General features: G+C 32.7%; 1 protein-coding gene across 2 annotated transcripts; it reads left to right on the forward strand.

The window, feature by feature from the left end:
- Window positions 1-49: 49 nt before the first annotated feature.
- LOC106079642 (uncharacterized) lies at window positions 50-23,249 on the forward strand. Of its 2 annotated transcripts, XM_056005160.1 has the most exons (19): window positions 50-233; window positions 6,656-6,776; window positions 7,540-7,654; window positions 7,837-7,969; window positions 8,826-8,954; window positions 9,050-9,204; window positions 10,070-10,288; window positions 11,229-11,304; window positions 11,826-11,969; window positions 12,245-12,441; window positions 12,673-12,882; window positions 13,164-13,253; window positions 13,543-13,734; window positions 15,241-15,751; window positions 16,366-16,589; window positions 16,815-16,900; window positions 17,272-17,542; window positions 19,103-19,130; window positions 21,283-23,249. In XM_056005160.1, the coding sequence occupies exons 1-19, from the start codon at window positions 215-217 to the stop codon at window positions 21,312-21,314; spliced, it is 2,952 nt and encodes a 983-aa protein (XP_055861135.1). In that variant the 5' UTR covers window positions 50-214; the 3' UTR covers window positions 21,315-23,249. The 2 variants fall into 2 exon arrangements, with proteins under 2 accessions (XP_055861135.1, XP_055861134.1); XM_056005159.1 differs by lacking the exon at window positions 19,103-19,130.
- The last annotated feature ends 62 nt before the right edge of the window (window positions 23,250-23,311 follow it).

Below are 23,311 nucleotides of genomic sequence, written 5' to 3' on the forward strand. Positions count from 1 at the left end.
TTTTATTAGTACTATTTCGCGAATAAGCATCCGGAGTATAAGAATTGTGGGTATGCGCCATTTTTTGTTTGAAAACAGTTCCTGTAGATGAGACTAGTTTACTTAAACATGATATAAAAAAAAGTGGATAAAATAGGAAAATGTTTCTAGACTATCAGAAATATTTTGCGTTGCAATTTTATTTTAATCTAAATGTATAAAGTATTAATTTACAATGGTTATAAAAAGAAAAGGTAAATCTAGATTTAGACCAAGTCAGCGGCCATTTTAATTTTTATCAGTTAAGTAAACAAACTAAAATCTTACTAAGATCTAGATTTAGATTCTTGTCTAGATTTAATTATATAGATCTATATCTAGATGTACTTGAGCTAAAAACTGTATTTCCTAGGAATTAAAATTTAAAAAAGCTAAATCTAAGCTTCTGGATGTTGATAATTAAATTAAATCTTGATTTTCATCTGAAGCTAGTTTGGTTGTATCCATGGCAACCCAAGACTTGCAAAGCTGCATGATTATTTTTTCGTCAGAGAATCCACATTTAGACTCTGATATTGTTTTCCAGACACATATATCATATTAGATTGCACATAATATATAGACTACTAGAATCACAGAAGAGTTAAGATCTAGATTCTAGTCTAGTTCTATAGATCTAATTCTGTTCTATTCACTATAGTTATAGACAGTGTAAGACAGTATTATTTGAGTATAAGTATAGAATATAGAATTAGAATTAGGTATTTTATTTAGTATGTATTGTCACAGTCTTAGTTGACATTGCATGATCTAAAGTTCACGTCATGTTAATAGTTTAAAAGACACGTGGAATTCCTGATGTAGAAAACAGGAAGTAGAGTGAATAGAGTTGACTTTGAGTCAAGTCAAGTCAGTAAGGTCTTGCTCCCGGTACAGGAAGGTTGGACGTTTCCTCCTGGACTGGTATATATATATGCATATAGCATGAGAGTCGAAGGACTAGTCATTGTTGATTAATAATATTTGAGAGTTGATTTCATAATGTGCTTATTGGATATTAAGGTATTATTCGTATTTCAATGGATATCTATAGTTGAAGCTCCAGTGTCACTAGTAGTAATTGTTCTTATTGTTACCCGCTGAGATGCGGACGTGATTGATACTTTTGATACCGCTGTTATGCGGATAGGATTATTATTTCTTGACTCGTAGCACTAACAAGGAGTGCAGTATATTATTATTATGTTGTAAATAAAATCTTCATGTTGTCTGCTGAACGGACTTGAGTCAGTCGTATAGTGTTTGTCTTGTCACGTGTCTAGAGTACTTCAGGAAGCATGAACCCAGTATTACACCATTCAACGTTCATTTACATGTATACATTTCAAAAATGAAAATACACTAATCACTATTAAAACCTACAATCTACATTTATTACATTATTTAAAAAAGGTTTAAAAAGTTTTCCAACCTCAACAAATTATTGCATTATGAGCAGAAGCAGAAATATTATTATAATATTTTAAAATTAAAAATGGAAAATGAACTACTGATGTCTGGATAGATTAAAAAAAAAGTGACAGTTAACCTGTCATGCAACTTAATTCACATTCTCAGTCATCTTTTGAGATACATGTTATTACAAGGCTTATATCAACTCTGTCTGTCTGTCTGGTAAAAAGTGTCTGCATGTCCTTTCTCCCATACCCATTCATAGATCCATTTGAAACTTTGCATAATTATTCATTGACTTTAACAGGACATGAATCAATGCAAAAAATTAACCAATTTGTCAATTGATTACTGGAAATCAATTATTTTGTTTTATACCAACAAGGGAAATTAATCTTCCTGTATTAACAGATATTGCTAAATTTGTTAACACTATTTCTCCCAAATGCTTTTGCCAATTAAGTTGATACTTATTCAATGGGCTTTGTTGCTGCACATAAAAATTATATATGTGTCAGACGCGAATAGCCCAAATTTTCTGTAAAAGAAATTACAAAAGTCATTTCTTTTAGAAGTTACGAAAGTTATATAATATAAAAACAGAGACCTATATATACTACAACAAATATAGGTATTTGCTCTCTATTTACGATTAATTTAGGTTGGGGGAGTTTTACTATTACACACCAAGAATCAGATTTTAGAAAAACCAAGGCTCGTTTTTTTTTGTGTAAAAACGCTATTCGCTAACACCATATAGATCTAAATTACATCTCTTTATTAATATTATTAAATCTTTATATTAAAATCTGTATGAAAGCATTGGTAATGTAGTAGATCTAGAGCTACATATTATAAAAGAGATTAGTAGATAGTAGATGTTAATAAATTAATTGGAATAGATCTATTGTTCTAGAATTTTAGAATCTACATATTTTGACTACTCATGCAGCACAGCAGACAAACTTACAAAAGCTGTCAAGTCGCAATAGGTTCTGCATATACAGCTCAGGCCATTCATGTTTCTGCGTATACCATAGGCGTAGTCATATCACCACATGGGCACATGTGATTCGTGAAACATTCAAATAAATAGTAAAGGGAGGCGTGGTCGAGAGGCTAAGTACGCTTGAACTTGGCTTGGCTTGGCTAACTATGAAGGCGGCTCGAGGTTTGACACCCGACTCGAGCAGAGTTGTGTTTACTGAGCGCCTAAAGGCAGCACGGAAAACCTCTTCCCAGATACCCCCTCCCCCCACTGGTCCACAAATGAGATTGGACCATAGCACTCTGAGCATGCTATAAGCATGAAAGTAGCGCTATATAAAAGCCATAATTTATTTTACTTATTTAAAGACTGCACTCATCATTAATCTTCTGATTAATGACATTTTCATTACGTAGACTCTTATATCTAGATTTACATTTCAGATCGAATCTAGTTTAGAAATCTAGATTATATTTTGAAACTAGATTGTCACTAGTCTAGATCTAGCTCTCCCTGACTAAAGTTTATTAATTAGGATAGGCCTACATCTCTGCTATCTAGATTTCTCTATATATAGTCTATATCTAGATCTAGATAAATTCTTTAGTTAGTCTAGATCAGACTCAGTGATCTACTATCTATACAATATTGAATATAGTTCTACTTATAGATCTACTTTTCAAAGCCAAGACCTGATATACCAAAATAATAATAATAAGGCTTGTCATCGAGTCTGAAGATTAATGAAGAAAGCAATATTTCCCGTGTATACACAGCCCCAACTGTGACTTACATATTTTCCCACAACCAGGGCAAGCATAACCATTGTCAGGCTATGGTCGATTAAGATTTTCTCTTTGCCATCTGCGTCTGTTCTCGGCAGCGGATCTCCTTTTCGTCTCAAATGTGCATTTCGCGGTCTTCATGAGTGACCTCCAGCTGTCTGTCTCTTTTTCTGAGACCGCATGCAACCAGGTGCTCTCTTCTATGTCTGCTATCGCAAGTAAGCGCCTAAGCTGGTCTTTCCGTGGGGCACCTCTGTTAGCTCACCAAAAAAGACTGCTTTTGGCATACTTCGTCCCCCATGCGGGATACGTGCCCTACCCAGCATAACTTTCGGACCATAAGAAGTCCCTCAATACTAGTCTATACTGTCCATATGGCATTCGTAGTGCTGTCTTGCCACCGTATGTCCATGATGGAGCTCAAGCATTTTTGATGAAAGTGTTCAAGTAGTCTTAGTTGTATTCTGTATAATACCCATGTCTCAGATTCATATAGAAGGGTTGAGATAATCACTGCTTAGTAGACACTTTTTTTTTTGTAGGCAGGCGGAGCGATCTATTCCGCCAAATCACTATTGGAGGCATCCTAAAGCACTACTAGCCATGGCCAGATGGTTATCAACTTCCTTGAAAGCGAGGTGTCATTCGATACTATGCTTCCTAGATATGTGAAGTGTTCTACCATGTTAAGGGAATGTGCATTTTTCTCTATCAGGCACACTTAAAATTATAGCATAATAATGTCAGTTTAATTTAAAAAGAGAACCGAAAAATGCAAAAAAAATATATATGGAAAAAAGTACTTCTGGCCTAATTTATAATTCTAGTTTTAAACCAAAGAAATGAAATGCATAAGCGCAACAAAGCTCATTATTTATTGTACCTAACAAAACATGAATGAAAAAAAAAATTACGAATTATTCAATTAATTATTGGTACTTAAATAGTTTGTTTGATATTAAATACTGGAAATTACATTATTGATATAGTTGTTAGGGGGAAGTCCTTATCCTCCGATAAGCTTTGTTTTTTAAAAAAAAAGGATTTTTTTGCATTTTTCTTGTTTTATTATTATAATATGGAGATTGATTTATTAATTTATTAGATCATTATTGTGCTTTTAATGACCCATTTAATTTAATTTTAATAACATTATAGATTATCAGAAAAAGAAGCTTAAAGATAATACTAAGAAATTTTGTCTTACAACTTGTGCATTACACTCAACTAAAGACTAAAACTGTAGAAAATGAAATATAAATTTCGATCAGTTTCACTCAAACATTACATGTGAAATGTTTCTATTAGTTGGTTGAATTGTATTTAATGATTTGATTGCAAGGGGAACAAAGGTGTTTTTTTAAAATCTGTTTTTATAATCAGTGTCTGGTACTTTGTGATTGTAAAGTCTCAAAATCCTGACCAAGAGGATGTATTTTTTTCTTTAAAAAATCTTTTATAGCTTTCTTACGAATGTTTCTCTTGAACAGTTGTCCAAAAGGGGTTTATTTGTTACCAATGACCTTTCTATCGCATTTTATATAGCACCCACCATCTACTTAAGAGCAAAATGATTTCAAGTAAAACCAAGAAAATAATATACAAAACTATAATAAGACCAGCAGCAATGTATGGAAGTGAGACCTGGACACTGACAAAGACATCTGAAAATTTACTTAACACTTGGGAAAGAAAAATCCTTAGGAAAATATATGGTGCCATACAGGATGGAACAGGTTGGAGGACACGCACTAACCATGAGTTATATCAATTATATGAAGACCCACCAATAGTGAACGAAATAAAAAAGAACAGACTACGTTGGGCAGGTCACCTTGAAAGAATGTCAGACAACAGAGGGGCGAAAATCGTATACAGGCAAAAACCAAAAGGCAGGCGACCCAAAGGCAGACCCTGAATGCGATGGATAGATGACCTGGAAGCAGATCTGAAGCAGCTTGGGGTTAGGGCGTGGAGACGAAAGGCCCAGGAGAGATCTGAATGGAAGGATGTGTTAAAGCAGGCCAGAGCCCTCCATGGGCTGTAGCGCCACTGGGATGGATGGATGGATGACCTTTCTATCATATTTCAGATTTTATGAAGTTTATTTCTAATGTTAAGATTCCCATACCAGGCAGTGAAATAGAAACCTAAAATACTGCAGATATTAGCACGGTAAAACATTGACAAGGCCTTTTCAGTAACACTAAGGGAGGACATTTTTCCTAGTAATTGTTGTTGCCTTTTTATGTAGATATAATCAGTAGTTGCAGTCAAATTTACTTTATTGTCTAGAAGACAGTACCATGGTATTTAAAGGTTTGCACTATTTCAATGTTCTCTGTAGCTTCAGAAACAATCTTATTTTCCTTCTTTTCCTGTTGAAAATTGATTATCATTTCTTTTTCTTTTTTTACATTCAATATTAACAAATTATTTCAGTAAATTATTTCAGTATTTTTCAATGTTTCTTATTTCTCTGAAATGAACATTTATGTCTGAGCTATCTGAGAACATGACAAGAAGAGCTGCATCACCTGTAATAGACACACTTAAAGGAACTATAATTTCAATTATCACATCACTTTATTAGCTTTACCTTCTTATCCTTAACTCCAGCATCCTGTTGTTTTTCTGACCCATTTTCACACAGTCCTGACTTGCACACTTTCTTAGCTGTTTATTCATTCATGTACAGTAAAGGTCAACTGGTCTTTTCATACATAGTCACACACAATTCACTACTAATTACTTAAAACAAACACACTTACTATCACATCTCTCTCCCTTCAGACATTAATCGACTATACAAATAATTTGTCTCACTTAAAACATACATTAGTAAACTGAATAAATGTTTAACACAACAGAATGTTCAATTAATAATATTTTCAATAGTAACAATATAATATGTAGTAAAAACCAAAAGTTTAGGTTTACAAATAGAGAAATTAATCATATCTACTTTGCATAAAAATAAATAGATATACATGTATCTAAATATCTGCATCAGTGTTGCTGTACTGTTGGAAAACTTTCCTGCCATGTTGAGTTACCACTGGCGGCAGATTGGTAGTAATAGTTTTTCATGTTGCATGTTGAAAGTATCACTCACTTTCTCTGGCTGTGTATATTAATGACTGTCTCTGGGATGTCCATTTAAAAAATATCAGGCATAACCCTTGATCTTGAACATGTGTCTCTTAACATTCTCCTATTTCTTTGGTATGACTATGTTACCCCATTCAGTGTTTTTTTAGCCAATTTTGTCTGTCAAGGAGCAAAAAATACTATATATCCAACTGAAACTCATTGGTGTATAAAAATGTATCATATTGGTGATGTCACAGCCCCTTTGGGGTGCCCCTGTGCTTACTAAATGTGTGGTAGATGTTGCATTGTTTATCTGAGCCCTTTGAGGTCACTGTGTCAAAAAGTATGTACTTTTTAGATTTTCAGAAAGCTGCAGCCTTCATTCATGAATTTCTTCTTAAGCTCAGTGAAGATGTTGAATGTGCAGATGTTAGAGATACTCTTAATCTTGCTCTTCTCCACATGCAGAAGTATTACAGGTAATAATACAGTGATACAAACTCTTTGTCAGGTCTTACATAAATTTAGTAAACACATTGAAAAGAAATGGAGGCTTAAAAACATTCATGTATTCATAGAATTATAAAAAAAAAAAGAAGAAAGGAAAATGATGTCATTTTGAATCAGTCAGTCTTGTGTTAACCAAATTTTCCATCACTGCATTTTTACAAGGAATTTTATGAAGTGTTACAGTACTTACACAAAATACTAGTTAATTAGGTTAATGCAGCTCCAAAGAACTTTGCTCACACATTCTAAAGGTTTAACATGAAGTTTTGAATTTTACTTCAACTAGCTGAAGAAACAAATTCAGGACCTTTCCTCGTACTCTTGCGCTATAGCCATTGTTATTACAAGTTTGCATTAAGTGACACGAACCTTAAAATAAATATATTAATTAACTGTAGTGGCTTTCAAACGGGCATTCTTATAATTGCAGTGATTTTAGTTTAATGATTATTTACTGACTTAAATTTATATTATTTTTGATTGCCACACTGGTTCCTTTATTTTGACTATGTAGGTTTGTATTTTTGAGTTGATTTAAATTTAAATTGGATTAAGTATTATTATATTTTAGTCATTGTATAATCTAATAGTATTGGGATGCTAGATGACCACTGTTTTACTAGTTGGCTACTTGCTGTATATACTGTGTTACTGTTAAATTTACTTATGGGGTGAACTTGTAGCTATATTGACAATATTTATTGTATGATACCAGAAATTGTTTTCTCATAGGTTGATACAGAGCAGATCACAAGAAAAATGTGCAGCAACACTGTCTTTAACTGCTCGAGGTTTGAGCCCCATGACACCTTTTGTGGATGCCCCCGACAAATTTATTTGGAGATGGGTAAATTGGATTTTATTTTGACACTCTTTAATGTTTTGACGTCCTGAGTCAAATCATTTTAACATCATCTTTCAGCTTAATGTCATGAATTGTGTTATTACTTCTGATTATTGGCTAATCATAATGGTTCTCAATGGTTAACTGTTTACATTATATTTTCTGCAAATATTTTTTGTGACTAGCTCAATTTGGACAGTGCCAAGATTCCTTCTACCATGAGCCTGGGTGACAGTGTCAACTTTGTTGTGCTCCCCCCTTTCATCATAGCAGTCAAGGCTGGTGACCTGGACATCATTGCAGACCTCATTCACCAAGGTATTTGATTAGTCAGGGAAATAGAATTGCTCTTAAGTAATAATAAATGTCATGTTGAGAAAAAAAATTGTAAATACCATTGATGAAATAATTGAAAGACATTTTTTATACTAGCATTTTTGGCTAGATATTTAGGCACTAGAATTTCTAGCTGACTGGATATTCAAAGTTTAATAAGATATAATACATGATATAATGATTCACCAGTTTTATAATTAAGCTGCTGGAATCAATTGGTTTGAACTAATAAAATATGACCTGCAATATTTAAATATGCAGAGAATTTTATTTTTTTTTGAGATAACATAACCTTAGTTCATTCAAAATGAAATTAGCTCCAAATCATTCTGTCTTTAAAGCACCTTTAACTAGATAAAATAAAAGCTAATGTTATCCATATTTATGAGACAGATTTATGTGAGAAATTTTATATTTATTGACTGCAAAAAAGGTGTAAGTGTAATCAGACCTCTGGTATTAAGCCTTCTTTGCATGCTTTTTTTTTAAAACTATAACCTGTCATTTGTTTTTTTAGCCATGCTGGTGGACCTCTCAGCTGGCACTAATCTTTAATGAACCTTTTTTCTCCTTGCTTTCTATTCTGTGTCATAAGTTTCGTGATATAGTTACTGTTGTTTCTTGTGCCATCTTTCACTTGGCATTTCGTTCTGTTGTTTCTTGTGCCATCTTCTGTTTCTTCCACTTGGCACTTTGTGCTGTTGGAAATTTCTCTGCAAAAAAAACAACCACCTTGTGATTGGTTAATATTATGCAAGCTTTGAAAAAACAACAACAACAGGTGTATGAACAGTTGTAAATGTTTGAACAATGAAACGGATTGTTTTTATTTTGTTAGATCCAAGTAATGCTGATGTTGTGGATGGATTAGGAAGGACTGGAGTGATGTATGCTGTTCACTTCCAACAACATCAAGTATTACAGTATCTTTTAGAGCAAAAATCAGATGTGAACTACCAGGCTCATGGTAAATTTAAAAATCATTTTACAGTTTCAGAGAATTTTTGAGAATTTAATATGGTTTACATGTTTTTCTTGTGTTTTGAATGTGTTTTTTTCTAGATGGGTCAACAGCTTTACACAGAGCATGTCATGATGGCAATCACATTGCACTGAAGATTCTTGTTGACTTTGGAGGAGATTTTACCATATGTGATGTTCATGGTAGAGCCCCCATTCACTGGGCTGTTACTACTAGAGGTACAGAATGTTTGCAGGTATGAGACATTTTTAATGCAATGGCCCTTCCAAAAGATGTTGTGACATTTTATTTTTTACTCTGGATGTCAATGTGAAAAAAACAACTTTTTAAAATCTTCTTTTAACTTTTATAGTTTCTACCTAGATATTTAATGACATTTTGAGTTTGTACAAATGGATCAAAGCAAACATGATTTAACAGAAATGAGATAAATTTAATAAATTTGGTTTTATCACATATTAAAAACATTCCACAGGGAAACCATATTTTCAAATAATAATACTAAAAATAATAATAATAATAAGGTCTGTCTGAGTCTAAATAAATTAGTGTTTACACCCCAAAATGCTCAATATTAGCAAATGTCATTTATTAGTTGTATATTAAAATTTTGTAGAGAAACTTAAATACTTTCAACTAAACTAGTCTGTAAACAAAAAAACCCCAACCCAAACCTTTTCTGATATATTAAGAAAAGTTATTTTTTTATATGTGATTTACCTTATGCATTTTTTAAAGTTGAAAGTAAGCCCCATGATCTACAAGGTTCCCAATAGAGCTGTCTCAACCTGGGAATTCTAAGTGCTATAACACATAGTAAAATAACAATGTGTCCATAAATAAGAATAGAATTTCTAGAGTTAAAAGACACACTTTATGTAGTGCAGACCTATCAGTTTCTTTGAAAAGATATACTTTTTGTGTAATCAGCATATTGACATTAAAAATTCTCAAACTAATGCTAGATTTCTATTTTTGTTTCTATCAGAGTTGGGTAGGTTAGACATTTGCATTTCTGAGCATCAACAAAATCTAAACCTACTTTACATTGATCATAGCTTGACTTCTGTTAGCAGAGGAATAATTCTTTTCCTATCTAGATTTTACTCGCACACAAAGCCCATTGTGGGGTGAGAGATAAAGATGGACTGACTCCTAGTATGTGGGCCTGCCGCATGGACAACATTAAACATTTTGAACTGCTGTGCAGTGCTGACACTAACCCAGTGGAAGAGCCAGACGGCATTGAGAGGGATTCCTGTGGCAGAACATGGATGCACTGGTCAGTCCGTAGAACTTTGCCTTTGGAATGTTTACAGGTGAGAGAAATTCAATTATGAGTATGTTCAAAAGAAGAACAAATTAAGTTTTTATTGCATTTTTCAATGCCCATGAAATGCTTTACACAAATTTATTACAAATAAATTATCATTTTACAACTTAACAATTGACATGTTTAGTTAAAAGATTGTTTTTCTTTTTACTTGTTCAATGATTAATTTAAAAAAATTTAATACTATAAATTAGTATGTAGCCAAGAGTTAACAAGCTAAAAGTTGTTAACAAATGTACAAGGTCCTCATGAAAGCTTAGAAATAATGATAATTAACAGAAATTACTAATTTTTTAATTATATAAATATTTACTTTACCCCCCTATTTAAAGAACTTTTAATAAAAAAAATGAAAAGGTTTAAAATGAAATCCTTTTTAATTTAGGATTTTCTTATAATAAACGTGATAGTATTGTTACATTCTAATAACTTAAGTCCATTTAATTGGAAATCAGCTTTGTTGAGTAAATAGGATTTTTATCTCACTTTTGATTCCCAAAACCATTTCCCTTTTCTGTGTAGGATTTTTTTAGTTTTTGTGTTAGACTTTACCCTTCAACTATGCCTCATATTTTGATCCAACTATTTCATTCCATGATTAAAAAAAACCAACAAAACTAGTGTACACAAAAGCTCCATTTCTCAAACTCAAACATGAGATTTTGAAATTTAAATTACATATTGAGTGACATAAACATTATTTCATAAGTATTCTGAGCAAGGAAAAGTTTCTGTGTTTAAGAGCTATTATTTTATCAACATTTGTGTGTCTAACATATTTAAGAACTATTATTTTATCAACATTTGTGTGTCTAACATATTTAAGAACTATTATTTTATCAACATTTCTGTGTCTAACATATTTAAGAACTATTACTTTATTGATCTATACATCTTTGGACACATTCTCTTTTTGTCTTCTCTAGACCCTGCTAACACCTGATAGTGCTGCTATCAAAGACGAGGATGGCAAAACTGTTCTTCTACTGGCAGCAGAAATGGGTAATAGCATGTAGATAGATATTTCTTGTCCCATATCAAGAGTTACATGGGAAAAAAAGTTATATGAATCATATAATGCTTGTAAAGAAAGATTGTATATTAAAGATATGTAGAGAAAGAAAGTATGTTGAATGTATGTTACGAAAAGTAGCATTATAATAATAATTATAATGAATGTTAGCAAATGTAACACTTTGAATGAATGTAAGGAAAGGTAACACTTTGAATGAATAAATCTAATAATATAATTAATATGTTCTCCACAACTTTCTGATGAGCTTTAATGAAAACTGTCAGATTTTATTTTTTTTTTTGCTATTGCACATTGCTTGTTTTTTTTTTTTTTTCAACTTAACCATCTCCTTGCGCAATAAAAATATTTTAGGGTTCACTAAAAAATAGTTAAGTAAAAAAAAAACAACCAAAACCAACATACTCTAATGCTGTAGTTAAAGTTTCTTTCAATTGTTTAAGCAAATCGAAAACCTCTAATTATTAGTAACTTAAATAACTTTTTGCAGGCTCTCTCAATGCTTGCCGTTTGATAGTGGAGATTGCAGGAGAGAGATGTATTCTTGATCAAGATAATCAAGGTCGCACTGCCCTACATCTAGCTACCATGGGTGGGCATGGCGATGTTGTCAACTTCTTACTTGAAAATAATGGTAAATATCAACCATTATCAGTCAAAACCTATTATTCAGTTTTGATGGCGTCTTTTTTTAAAGTGAGGATTCTTTGAATTTTTGAAATTGTGCATTTGGACTCATTTTTTTCTAATTAAAAAGTTAAAGCTGTTACTAAATGTACAATAAATATGAAACATTTTTATTTACCAGAATTGCTGTAACTCTTAAATTTAATTTATGTTGTAAGATACAAATACACTTTAGACTAGGAAACATTACCATATGGCTTTAGTGGTATTTTGTTGTTCTAGCTGATGTCAATGTTGTGGACAGCTTCAATGCCACTGCCTGGGACTATGCCAGGATACGCAAATTGCACTATTGTCAGCTGATCATTATGTCACACCAGCGTCAAAGAATGTCCAGCAATCCCAACAGCCCCATGCCCAATGGCCTCAGTCTGTTCATGAAGGAAGAGAATGGAGTACATGATGACTTTAGCCGAATGGTAGACTATTTTGTTTTTTGTACAATAAAAAAACATCTGGGTTATACTAGTCATATTTTGTTATGAAGTAACCAGTTCTTATCATTGTTTGAATCGCTACACAATATTTATGTTTTACTTAGGATGTAAAGATGCTCTCTTCATTTCTGATATGGTTCTTCACACATTTTTGTTTACAAAATGATTGATCATTGTTTTGCTACAAAGTTATTTGTTTTAAACTCCTTTCAGAGTTTTAGAACCAGGTCCAACATGTCTACACCCCTGACTCCCCCACATCCACCAAAGAGACCAAGATCTTCACGTATGCTAGTGAGAAGGTCCAGTAGTTTGACTAGTGTGGACCGTGAAAGGACATTAGAACTGGAGAAAGAGAAACAAAGCCAGACTCAGGAAATGTTTCCCATCAATGTTGGGCCTGGGAAAAAGGAAAGGATTTTGGTGAGCACACAACTTTCTGATGAACTTTAGTATTGCACATTGCGTGGCTTACTTTTCTACTTACCAGCTACTAGCACAATACAAATATTTTTTAGGATTCACTAAAGAAATAGTTAAGTAAAAAAAAACAACTCATCATAAAATAAATGAGTACAAGATGTTAATCTCTACAAATTCCCTCACTCCTAATGAAGAACCAAATCTATAAAGGGGGAACAACTAATAGTGACAAGAATGATTGGCTAGACTACTCACACTTTAAATCTAACACTATATCTTAGGTGAGTGTCAGCACACCACAGAAACGTTTGTCAACAGGAGAAGTTGTCTCTAATTTCCGCGAGGATACAATCTTGACAGACTCATCCAGGGTGAGTAAAATTCTTTCTCTACTTTTTCAAATCATTCTAGCTTTGTTTTAAACAACTTTTTTTTCAACTAACAATTTTTTAATCATTAGAATATTGAAACTTAGGTTCCATGTATTAATTGTCAGTTGACATTTTTTGTTTTTATAAAGCTAAGCAACATAAGAATACTGACTGTCTTTTAGACCACTTAGTCTCAAAAAAGTACTTCAAATTGTTGCACCATAATGTGATTTCAACAGAATCTTGAAAGGACTAAAATATTTAGTGACTCAATATTTTTTTATTGCAGCCAGTGTTTGAAGATGAGAATGAGGAAATAAGTGATGGTGGTATGGATGTTTCTGACATTGAGGATGAAGCTCCACCTGCAATCTCTTCCCGGGGGACTATCTCTCACTCTCAGACCTCCTCCGCACCTAAACCACCACAGAGGATGAGGCCACAGCAGTCAGTAACAAACCCACCATTTGCACATAGTAATGTGAGTAGATAGTGTTAGTCATCCCTTTAACACTCAAAGTCAATTATAATGAATCTAATGGTGTTGTGTCTATGGGGTGTCTTTTTATCGTATTATTTTGAGAAGTTACTTTAAAAGAGAAGTTAATTACATGATACACATATCCATATGTTGATCTAGTTGTGCATGTTAATTAGAGACTTAAATTGTGAAAAAAGTCATTGTTTTTTTTGGCTGATTCAGGCAACCCATTCCATGCTTAAATGGCACTAGGGAAGAAGGAGAACTTGTATGAATTTGTCCCAGCATAAAGAAAAAGAAATATACCCTCTCTTTGTGTCTTTTTGAGTATTTTATTTTGTGTTTCTGTATTTGAAAGTTAGGGTTCAGTGTTTTATGTATTATTGCTGCTTCACCATTTAGTTTACTTTCCTGAAGTGTCTCTAAATGATTATACTAATGGTGTTACTCTTGTTTAATATGAATATTTTTTTGTTGTAAATCTTTTATAATAATATTATCTTTACTAGACTTGTGGAAATTTTTTGTACAATTAGTGCATTACATTTAACAAAACATCATAACTATAGCATACAAAATATATGCTCACACCAGTTTCACTCAAACATTACCTGTGAAATATTTTATAAAGTGTATTTAATGATTTGATTGGGATGGGAACAAGTAGTGGTTGTGTCTGTTCATTTTTGTGATCAGTGTCTTGTTTCTCCTTCGTGGTGGTAAAATTTTCAATTTGGGGGGCTTTTTGAATCTTTATTTTGAGTCTGTTCTAGTTTCTTTATGTTTTCTTGAGTTCAGGGATCCCAAACAGTCTTGGTTAGAACATATATAACTGTATAACTTTAATAAATAAATAAAAAAAAACAGTTACTCTTGAATGAAAATCTCTGTTAAACTTGAGCACGCAAAAGAAAGGTTTTTAAATACTTTCATTGTACAGAATACAGATTTATAACAATTTTTTCTAGCTTATAATACTGTAGGAATAATGAGTAAAGCTATACAAAGTTTTTAGATAAATATATCAATTACTTTTGTTTAGAGCATCTTTCATACTACAGCATGCTCAGTGTGCTATGGTCCAACCTCTTGTATGGACCTGTGAGGGGAGGAAGTATCTGGGAGAAGGTTTCTGTGCTGCTTTTAGGTGCTAAAACTATCGTGATTCAAACTCAAACCTCCGTGATAGGTAGTCAAGCAGTTTATGTCACAATAAATAATAAAAGGGTAAACAAAGAGGGATTGGGAAAGGGGGGGGGGGGGGGAATCAGAACTGAAGAATTAATATAACCTTGGCTCAAATTTAAATCAATATTTAAACACTAAAATACCCAGATAAAAAATACATTTATACAAGTTTACATTTTTTTTTAAATTCAGTGAATTGAATATTTAAACATCTAATTTTCCTTTTATTATGGACCTCCCTTTATTTTTTTTTTACCTTTTGCCTCTCACTTCTGAAAGGTTTGAAAGGTTTGAAATGATATATTGACATTATTTCAGAACAATGCAACGAAAAATTTCAATGTAAATAGTAATAATAACGAAGTGCACCAGCGACATCCGCAAGAACAACAGCTTCACCAACAGCAGTTACATTCCTTGCAGCAGCATCACCAATATCAAAGAATGGAATTTGAAGATGCTGCCGCAGGACCATCTCCAAGAGCTTTAGAAGGCCAGCAACAATCTAGAATACTTGCAGGAAACCAGCAGGGCCGTCCTCAGGCAAGGGTGCCACCTACTCCCATGTATCGCCCTTCCAGAGGGGCACCCATACCCACTCCTCCCTCCAGTATTCCGCAGAGGCCTCATATGATCAGGCAGCAGCAGCCTTTACCTCCCTCAAATGTTAAAGGTCAGGTCCCAGCCTCTCACCAACAGCCCTTAGAGCCCTCAGCTCCAACAGTCAGAGATCCCAGCCCTCCCCTGTCTAGCCAAAGCTCAGACACCCAGCAACAAGGAGGTCGAAGTCAAGGGGATAGACCCAACTCAGGTGCTAATCAGCCTCCAGGTTTGTTTCCTTAAGTATCATTAATATTTAGTAGCTGATGTTAAAATAGTTGGTATATGTTGACTGTTTTGACAGGAACACTATTTTATTTTCAATGGAATGTCCAGAGTCCCACATTATACTCTCCCCCTACACACACACACACACATAGTCATATTGTTAGGGATGCCCTTTCCACAGTTTATTCTTCAGCCCTCACAAAGACACTTTCTTTGACCTATTAATTGTAGCTTCTACCCATGCTTTGCTCAATTAAAAAAAGTGTGTAAGCTGGTCTCGCTTGAATATTTTTAATGTCAATAATTTTTCAAATTTGAAAATTATTATAGCTCTTCAAGAGCTCAGAAAACATTGTCACATTGGAGCTTTCACTTTTAACCAACTGCACAATATAAATAAAAATACATTCTCAAATATCGATGAGAATTGTCAGTCTCACTAAGTCTTTGTTAATTGCAATAAATTAGTTTGTCTTTACAGGTGTTTAACATTTGCACCATGCATGGTACAAACAATTACACTCGCAATTACTCTCCATATTGCTATGAACCTATCTTTGTAATATATCTCTTTGCTCATTGCCCATTGTTCATTCCAACATACAAATATTTTAGGAGTCTTGGAAGGTAGGAGAATTCCTCCGCCTGCACTGACCCCTCTACAGAATGCTCCAAAGCCTCCAAGCCTGGATATGTTTGACCAGACAGATAAAAAGAAGAAAAAGAAGAAAAAAGACAGAGATAGGAGGGATGCCAAGTCTCCTCCCCAGAAACCTGAGAACCCTTTAGATATCCCACCACCGAGGGGCTTTGCAGCTCCTCTACACCCCCACATGCAGGTGGGTCTCTTTATTGGGTTGAGATAGCCATCGTAAGTTAATCTATTTAAACTTATTTTAAAATTCTTCATTAAAAAAAATGTTTGGAGAAATATTTTTTCTGTTCTTATAGCTGTAAACTACAATAATATTCTACAATTCTAAAGAAAATGGACTACATTAAGCATTTGAAATTTAAATTTCTATGCCCAATACTAAGGAACACATTTTCTTTTATTTATCAAGAACCAGAGCATTCCCCTTGGTCGATTAAGCTCAGCAGTGCCACCACCTAGGATCTCTAAGGGAATACCTGCTATCTCAGAAACTAGGTGAGACAATGTATCATGGTATCTACAATTAATCTATTTTTTAATGTTACTAGATTACAAACTTTTTTACTTGTATAAGCTTATGATTATGTGTTAGCTTGCCATTAGTTTAAATAGAAAACTTATATTACAATCTGTTTTATTTTATTTGTTAAATTAAATTTCCGCGTACATTATAATTATACATTATATGCGTACATTATAAGCTATCACTTTAATTATCCATATTTAATTTAGTGTTTTGAAGTAAATGCATTTATTAAAAGTTAGTTTAATTCTTTAGGGCAATTAATAAATGTATCTTTCTCCTACTTACTATGCAAACATTAACATTTCTTGGTAAGTAAATGTTGTTACATTTTGATGATTAGATATGTTGATGAGAATCTAACAGTGGATACCAAATCAGTACCAGTCAATGGTCAAAATGGACAAACCGGAGACAGATTAGGTCAAAGCCAGAGAGGAAATTTGGAAGCTACGACTGAAGAGGAAGCAGCTATGAGTGATGAGCTAGATGGTGAATCAGCTATGCAGGCGTCAGTTTCTGAAGAGGATGGTGGATTGGTCATTCCTCCTCCTCCTTCATTCAGGGGAGGACCAAAAACGAGGCATCCGGTACTGACTCAGTCTATTCCACAGGTAAGAAAGTATGAGTTTGTCATGCTTATTTATATTCTACCTGTGTATGCTGATTTGTAGTCTAGTGTTTACTAACATGATTAGGAAAAGCCTGTGAATAAAAAAACAAGCTGTCCTAACAATCCTTTAAAAAAAACAAAAATAACTTGATGTAAGATTTTATGAATTATACAAGGCATGTAAAACTAATTGACATTACTAGACTTTAATTCTTGCTGTGACATACCTAGAGTAACATACAGTAGCACTTTTTACTTTTGTTTTAAACATTTAGGACTAGAATTAATCAGTTTGTTTGAAGATTGAAAAGATATAAATAAGATATTAAATAATGATTAACAGTTAAAGCATGAACAACATAGCAAATTATGATAGTTGCTTAATTCAGCTGTTTCCAAGCAGCTTATACAAAAAATTATACAGTACTTTACACTGAGGGAAGACAAGGACTGCTGTTTTCAGTTAATAACTTTTTAAATCTAGAAGATCAATATTTTTGCCTTGGCTCATCAGCCCAGGCACCTCTGACACTATATCAATTAAGTCAACAAGCAATGCAAATATGGTGATATAGAAACATTGCGTAACAAAATATTTAATAATATGATGTGAGTAATGGTTCATGAATAGCAATTAATGAAAGCAAATCAATATAAATCTTGAGTGTTCATTAAGTGTAAACACATTAATAACAAATTAGATCTACTAGCCTAACATGAAGGCTCACCTTGGTCAAACTGTTAGAGATACAATCTGGTCTCACACTTACCCATGATTGAATACTGCCCATACACAGTTTACAGAGCAATGGCCAAGTACAGCTCATACACAGTCTACAGAGCAATGGCCAAGTACAGCTCATACACAGCATACAGAGAAACTCTGTCCAAAGTACTACACCCCGATCAAGCTTGACTCCAGCAGAGTCCAGAGCCTGAGTTCTTAAAACAAGACACATATGAATTCTTTATAATCATACTCCACAGAACTATAATGTCGAACAGGTGTAGAAAAACGTCATAAAGATGAAAGAAATATTATTAAACATACTCAGTAATGGGGAAGAACAAAAAGGCCACAAACAAATACAGAGCCAGCAAAGGCAAGGCATAAGAGGTAATGATGCCTTTGGAAACAGTGCATTAAAAAATATTTGTTCGATTTCCCCATAGTAGAGGGAAAAACAGAATGAAGAATTATTTCAACATGTGCAAAACATTGTTAATGCATCACTCATATCTTTTTATTACATTAAGGAAATTTTTTTTTTCTCAGGAGGTTGGTGGAATTAAGATCTAAAGGACTCTCTGGGCTTAAGGTTCAAACACTATATGTTACAATTTTAATCAATTTGTAGTAATTCATACATACATTATATTCTCTTTGAAAAAAACAAAAACTTGATGATGCAACTTTGAACTGAAAATGGCAGCAACTACAAAAGAATATAGAATTGAGTATCAATAGAAGAGAGTTCAGCCTGATTTGAACATGTCTTGTTCTAGTTGTATTAACCAAATGTTGTAGTGTGTGTCTCAGTCTGTATGTTTTTTTTTCCAGCCCACTATTCTCTCCCCTTTATCTTATGGTAAGAATGACTCTAATGTAGATCTGTGTACATGTTTTTTGTATTCATGTCTTTTATTAGTATCTATATACTTATACTATCAATATTTCAACAGTTTTGTTTACAAAGGACAGTCTCTGCTTAACCTTTCTGATAATTACTAGTTGCATATATATATATATATATATATATAAAATCAAGTTTATTTGCCCGATTTTATTTTTTAAGAATCACCACATTACACCCATTTTTTTTTTTACTAACAGTCATTTCATTTTTTTGCTATTACTGAAATGACCAAAATTTAAAAAAAAAAAAAGACTGAAGTGTTATTTAAATAATGATTCAATTGAGGCAGAAAAACAGGAATTTAAATTACTGTGATATGACATGGTACAAGTAAAGGGAGAAGCTGCTTGGGGTTTTTTTTTGTCTGTTCCTAGCTAGTATTTACACTGCAACAAGTGCTTTTATTAGGTATCACTGTAGAGAAATCACTATAAATAGATATATATTATTCAGGAATGTATGTGTCATAAAGATACTTGACTATTATTTTGTAGGCATCTTCTGTGTAGTTTTTAATTAAAAAGACTTCAGCTGTAAGAAACATGAGCTGGAATTTTTTCAACATTTTTTCACCTTCTGTATAGTAGATTCACTAACATGACTGTTTTATATGCACACATTGAACTTTAACATATACAAATAATAATATTCATCTGCATGGTAAATGCACAATAGTTTAACTTGAACCAATTGGGATGGCGGCATATAGGGTGGAAAATATGTTGGTCGCAGCTGGGGCTGCGTAACCTCAAGAAATGCTGCATTCGTCATTAATTTTCGGACTCAAAAACAAGTCTTATTATATATATATAGTAAATAACATCTAATATACAACATCTACATCTAACATCTAATAAATATTCTAGATGAAGCCACACTAAAACATAATGCCAAATTATCTAGAAATATAATCTATGTTCATTAATTAGAACTATATTTAGATGGAACATAATCTCAAAATATTCCCAATGAATCTTCTTTTTTGAATTAACATCTGTATTATATAAGATAAGATATGCCACACTAAATTTAATTACTGACATGATATAGGCTACCATGAGGCTTCTTAATTTAATTACTGAAACATGATATAGGCTAGAATGAGGCTTTGTTTTGATTTCAAAGTATTTTGAAGATGTTTCTATAAATTATTTGAAACAGCATAGATGTCATTTATAATATAAAAACAAAAAATAGTTCACAATTCATTCCTTTCATGCATTAGTTATAAACAACAAAAGAATTTCAATGGACACCTTTTATGCTCAGTTTGCTAAGGGAACCAGACGCAAGGAATGTCTAACATTAACCTACAGCTGTCAATGAAAGTATTAGGAAGGAAATTGCCCAAGAAAGAATAGATTTTGCATGCTGGTATGACCCTTGACTAATCAAAGGGATGTGGCAGAAAGTGGAATCATGCTTCCTCTAGCACGACTTGTGGCCAAATTTACAGCTCCATTTACAGCCTGTCTAGTCACATCAGATTCTGCTTTAGTAATTCATCTGGGTGCATCCACTGTCTTTTGAGACAGAAAGATCCATATATAAATTTTACTATGATTATTAGAATGCCAAAATTTGACCCGTGACATATGCTTATGAACTGGGAGCTCTCGCTCACATGGATTTTCTTTTTTACAGTGTAATGTAATGTATCATTTAATTTGTTAAAAATGTATGCATGTCTTTTATTATCTATTATATTTTGTTTTTCTTGTAATGCTTTCCATGTTGTGTGGAATGAAAATAAAAATACATAAGAAAAAAAGAGAAAACACTTCATCAGTAATACACTGAAATCTGTGAAATAAATTAATGTAATTATTTTTGAAAAACATTAATAAAATTGATTTTAAATTGTTTGGTCATTAATTCATTGCAGTAGAATAAAATAGTGACTTTTTTTAAATTAGAAAATTAAATATTTTTTAAAAATTACTGTTTGTTTGATTAAGAAATGGTTTAGTACAAGTTTTTTTTTTTCTTATAAATTCACAAGTGAAAGATGCACATAGAGAATCTATTCTTTCTATGTACAAAAAGTAGATGTATCAGAAAATAGATTGTCCTCAAATTGATTCTTGCTTCATTCTATCTCCAGGACAGCAAGAGTTCTCGAATGATCTTGACTAGTGCTAAGCCTCCGCTACCTAAAACCAGAACCAGTGGTCCTGCATCAAGTCCAAGAAGTAATCCTCCCAGACCACCAGGAAGGAGTGCATCAGGCCACAAGCATCGTCCAAGAACACCTAGCTAAACATTCCTGTCATAATTAGCATATCTTTTTTCAAAACTCTAGTTTAGGTGAAGAAAGAATATACCATCCAATAGGTTCTGTAAACTAAGATTCTCAAATGTTTTTATTAAATTTGTTAGCTTCATGTATATGACATGTATTTAAAAATATTGCTTTCTTCTAAATGATGAAAGTATGTTGTTTTAACACTTTTGACAGCTTTAAAATTACATGCCATGTTATGTCACCTTAGTTTGCAAGTCAGGGTAAATCTTCTGTGTCTATGTGACGGCCAGGGCTGATTGCCACAACGTCTGTTTTCAGTCATTAGCTCACATTCAGTACCTGGCATAAAATGTTACAAATGTTTACATAATTCAAATGAACTCAGTAGAGTAGATCATTTAAAGACATTGGTCTTTGTTTGAAATGTTAAGGATTCAAGGGAGGGAATTTCATTGAAAAGTTCATCTGCGAAAATAGAAAATATGAGAAGTGAGTTGCTATTGACCTTTGACTCCTTGTAAGATTCTCTTCAAATGTGCTGTGACATGCAGATGAGTTGAATGTATGGATTAAGTGTAAAATGAAATTAATAGTACGTTTAACATGGTTCATAACTTATGTTCTTGTGTAGTCATTTTTATGGACTAAATTTTACATCTTATATTGTAGATATTTTTTTTTTTTTTATAAGTCTTTGTTTTGCCATCTCATTTCTTAAATGAGGAAAGTCTATTGGTCTGCTAATTGGAAGTATTTCCATAATAAAAAAAAAAAAAGAAGTCTCACACTCTATAAATTTTTTTTTTACAATCTAAGGGTAACAGTTCCATGGCATTACCCTAAGGAACGTTGGTATAGACATATGTTGATGAAGAGTGTTGTATTTCAAACAATGGGATAGTGTTCTCCAGTTATGATGATACTAGTGTCTTTCATAGTCATAGAGGGGAGACAATCCTTGTAAGAGATAAGACAGAAAGTGTATGTTGATATGTTTCATGTTCCTCAGGTGTTTTGGAAGTAGCTTCCAAATAGTTCAATGTACTTTGCTCTGCTGTGATCTTTAAGTCATTGGATAGTTGACACATTTGGTCAATCATGTGATATTTAATGATTGTATTTTACTGTGATCAGAGCAAAATCTTTTATTTTTTTCTTGTGATATTGGTCTTGGTCTATGTAGTTTTTTTTTCTTCCACCATTCCAGTTTAATTCTTCTCTAGTTTTTTAAAGTTTTGATTCAATACTTTTTAAAAAATGTCTCGAACATTTTGTGTAGCTGAATTTTTATCTTTCTTTATTGTTGTAGGTCATGTTTAAAATTTGGTAGACTGAATTTCTTTGGTATTTTTTATCAAGTTTTTCATCTCTTGTTTTTTTTTTCAATATCTCATGTTGTCCCACAATAATATGTGAAAGTAAATTAAGAGAAGCAAAGTTAAATCAGAAAAAAGAATTCTGTTTCAGTGTCTACTTGATAAAGTTGAACCTTTTTTTTCCCCACGGAAACAAAAGCTGGGTTTATTATTGGTTTGGTTTTGTTCTGAAAGGCAAACTTGTACACTTGAACACGTCCACATAAAAGTTTATTCTTTTTCCGTCCAGTCCATCATATTTTAGTGTATTCAAAATGTTTATTAGTTATTTATAATCCATAGTTTTTGTATTTTGAAAGTATAAAAAATTTTAGTTGATTCATCCCAATATTTTTTTCTCTATAATTCCGTCCATGTTCTTATTCATACACTAAACAATCAATGTTACTTCCACAAATATTTCACTATCATTACATGTAATGTTTAATAAAATACATATGTAGTTTGATGTTTGGTTTGTAGTTCAGTTTACTGTTCATTTCTATTGTCTGATCAAAATGTCAAACATATGT

Source organism: Biomphalaria glabrata, chromosome 12 (genome assembly GCF_947242115.1).
Source record: "Biomphalaria glabrata chromosome 12, xgBioGlab47.1, whole genome shotgun sequence".
NCBI classification, from domain to species: Eukaryota; Metazoa; Mollusca; class Gastropoda; family Planorbidae; genus Biomphalaria; species Biomphalaria glabrata.

Bases quoted from the DNA above. Each gene is read 5' to 3' on its own strand.
- LOC106079642 (XM_056005159.1), top strand. The intron at 6,777-7,539 runs GTAATAATACAG...GTTTTCTCATAG, and splicing joins CACATGCAGAAGTATTACAG to GTTGATACAGAGCAGATCAC. The intron at 11,305-11,825 runs GTAATAGCATGT...AACTTTTTGCAG, and splicing joins TCTACTGGCAGCAGAAATGG to GCTCTCTCAATGCTTGCCGT.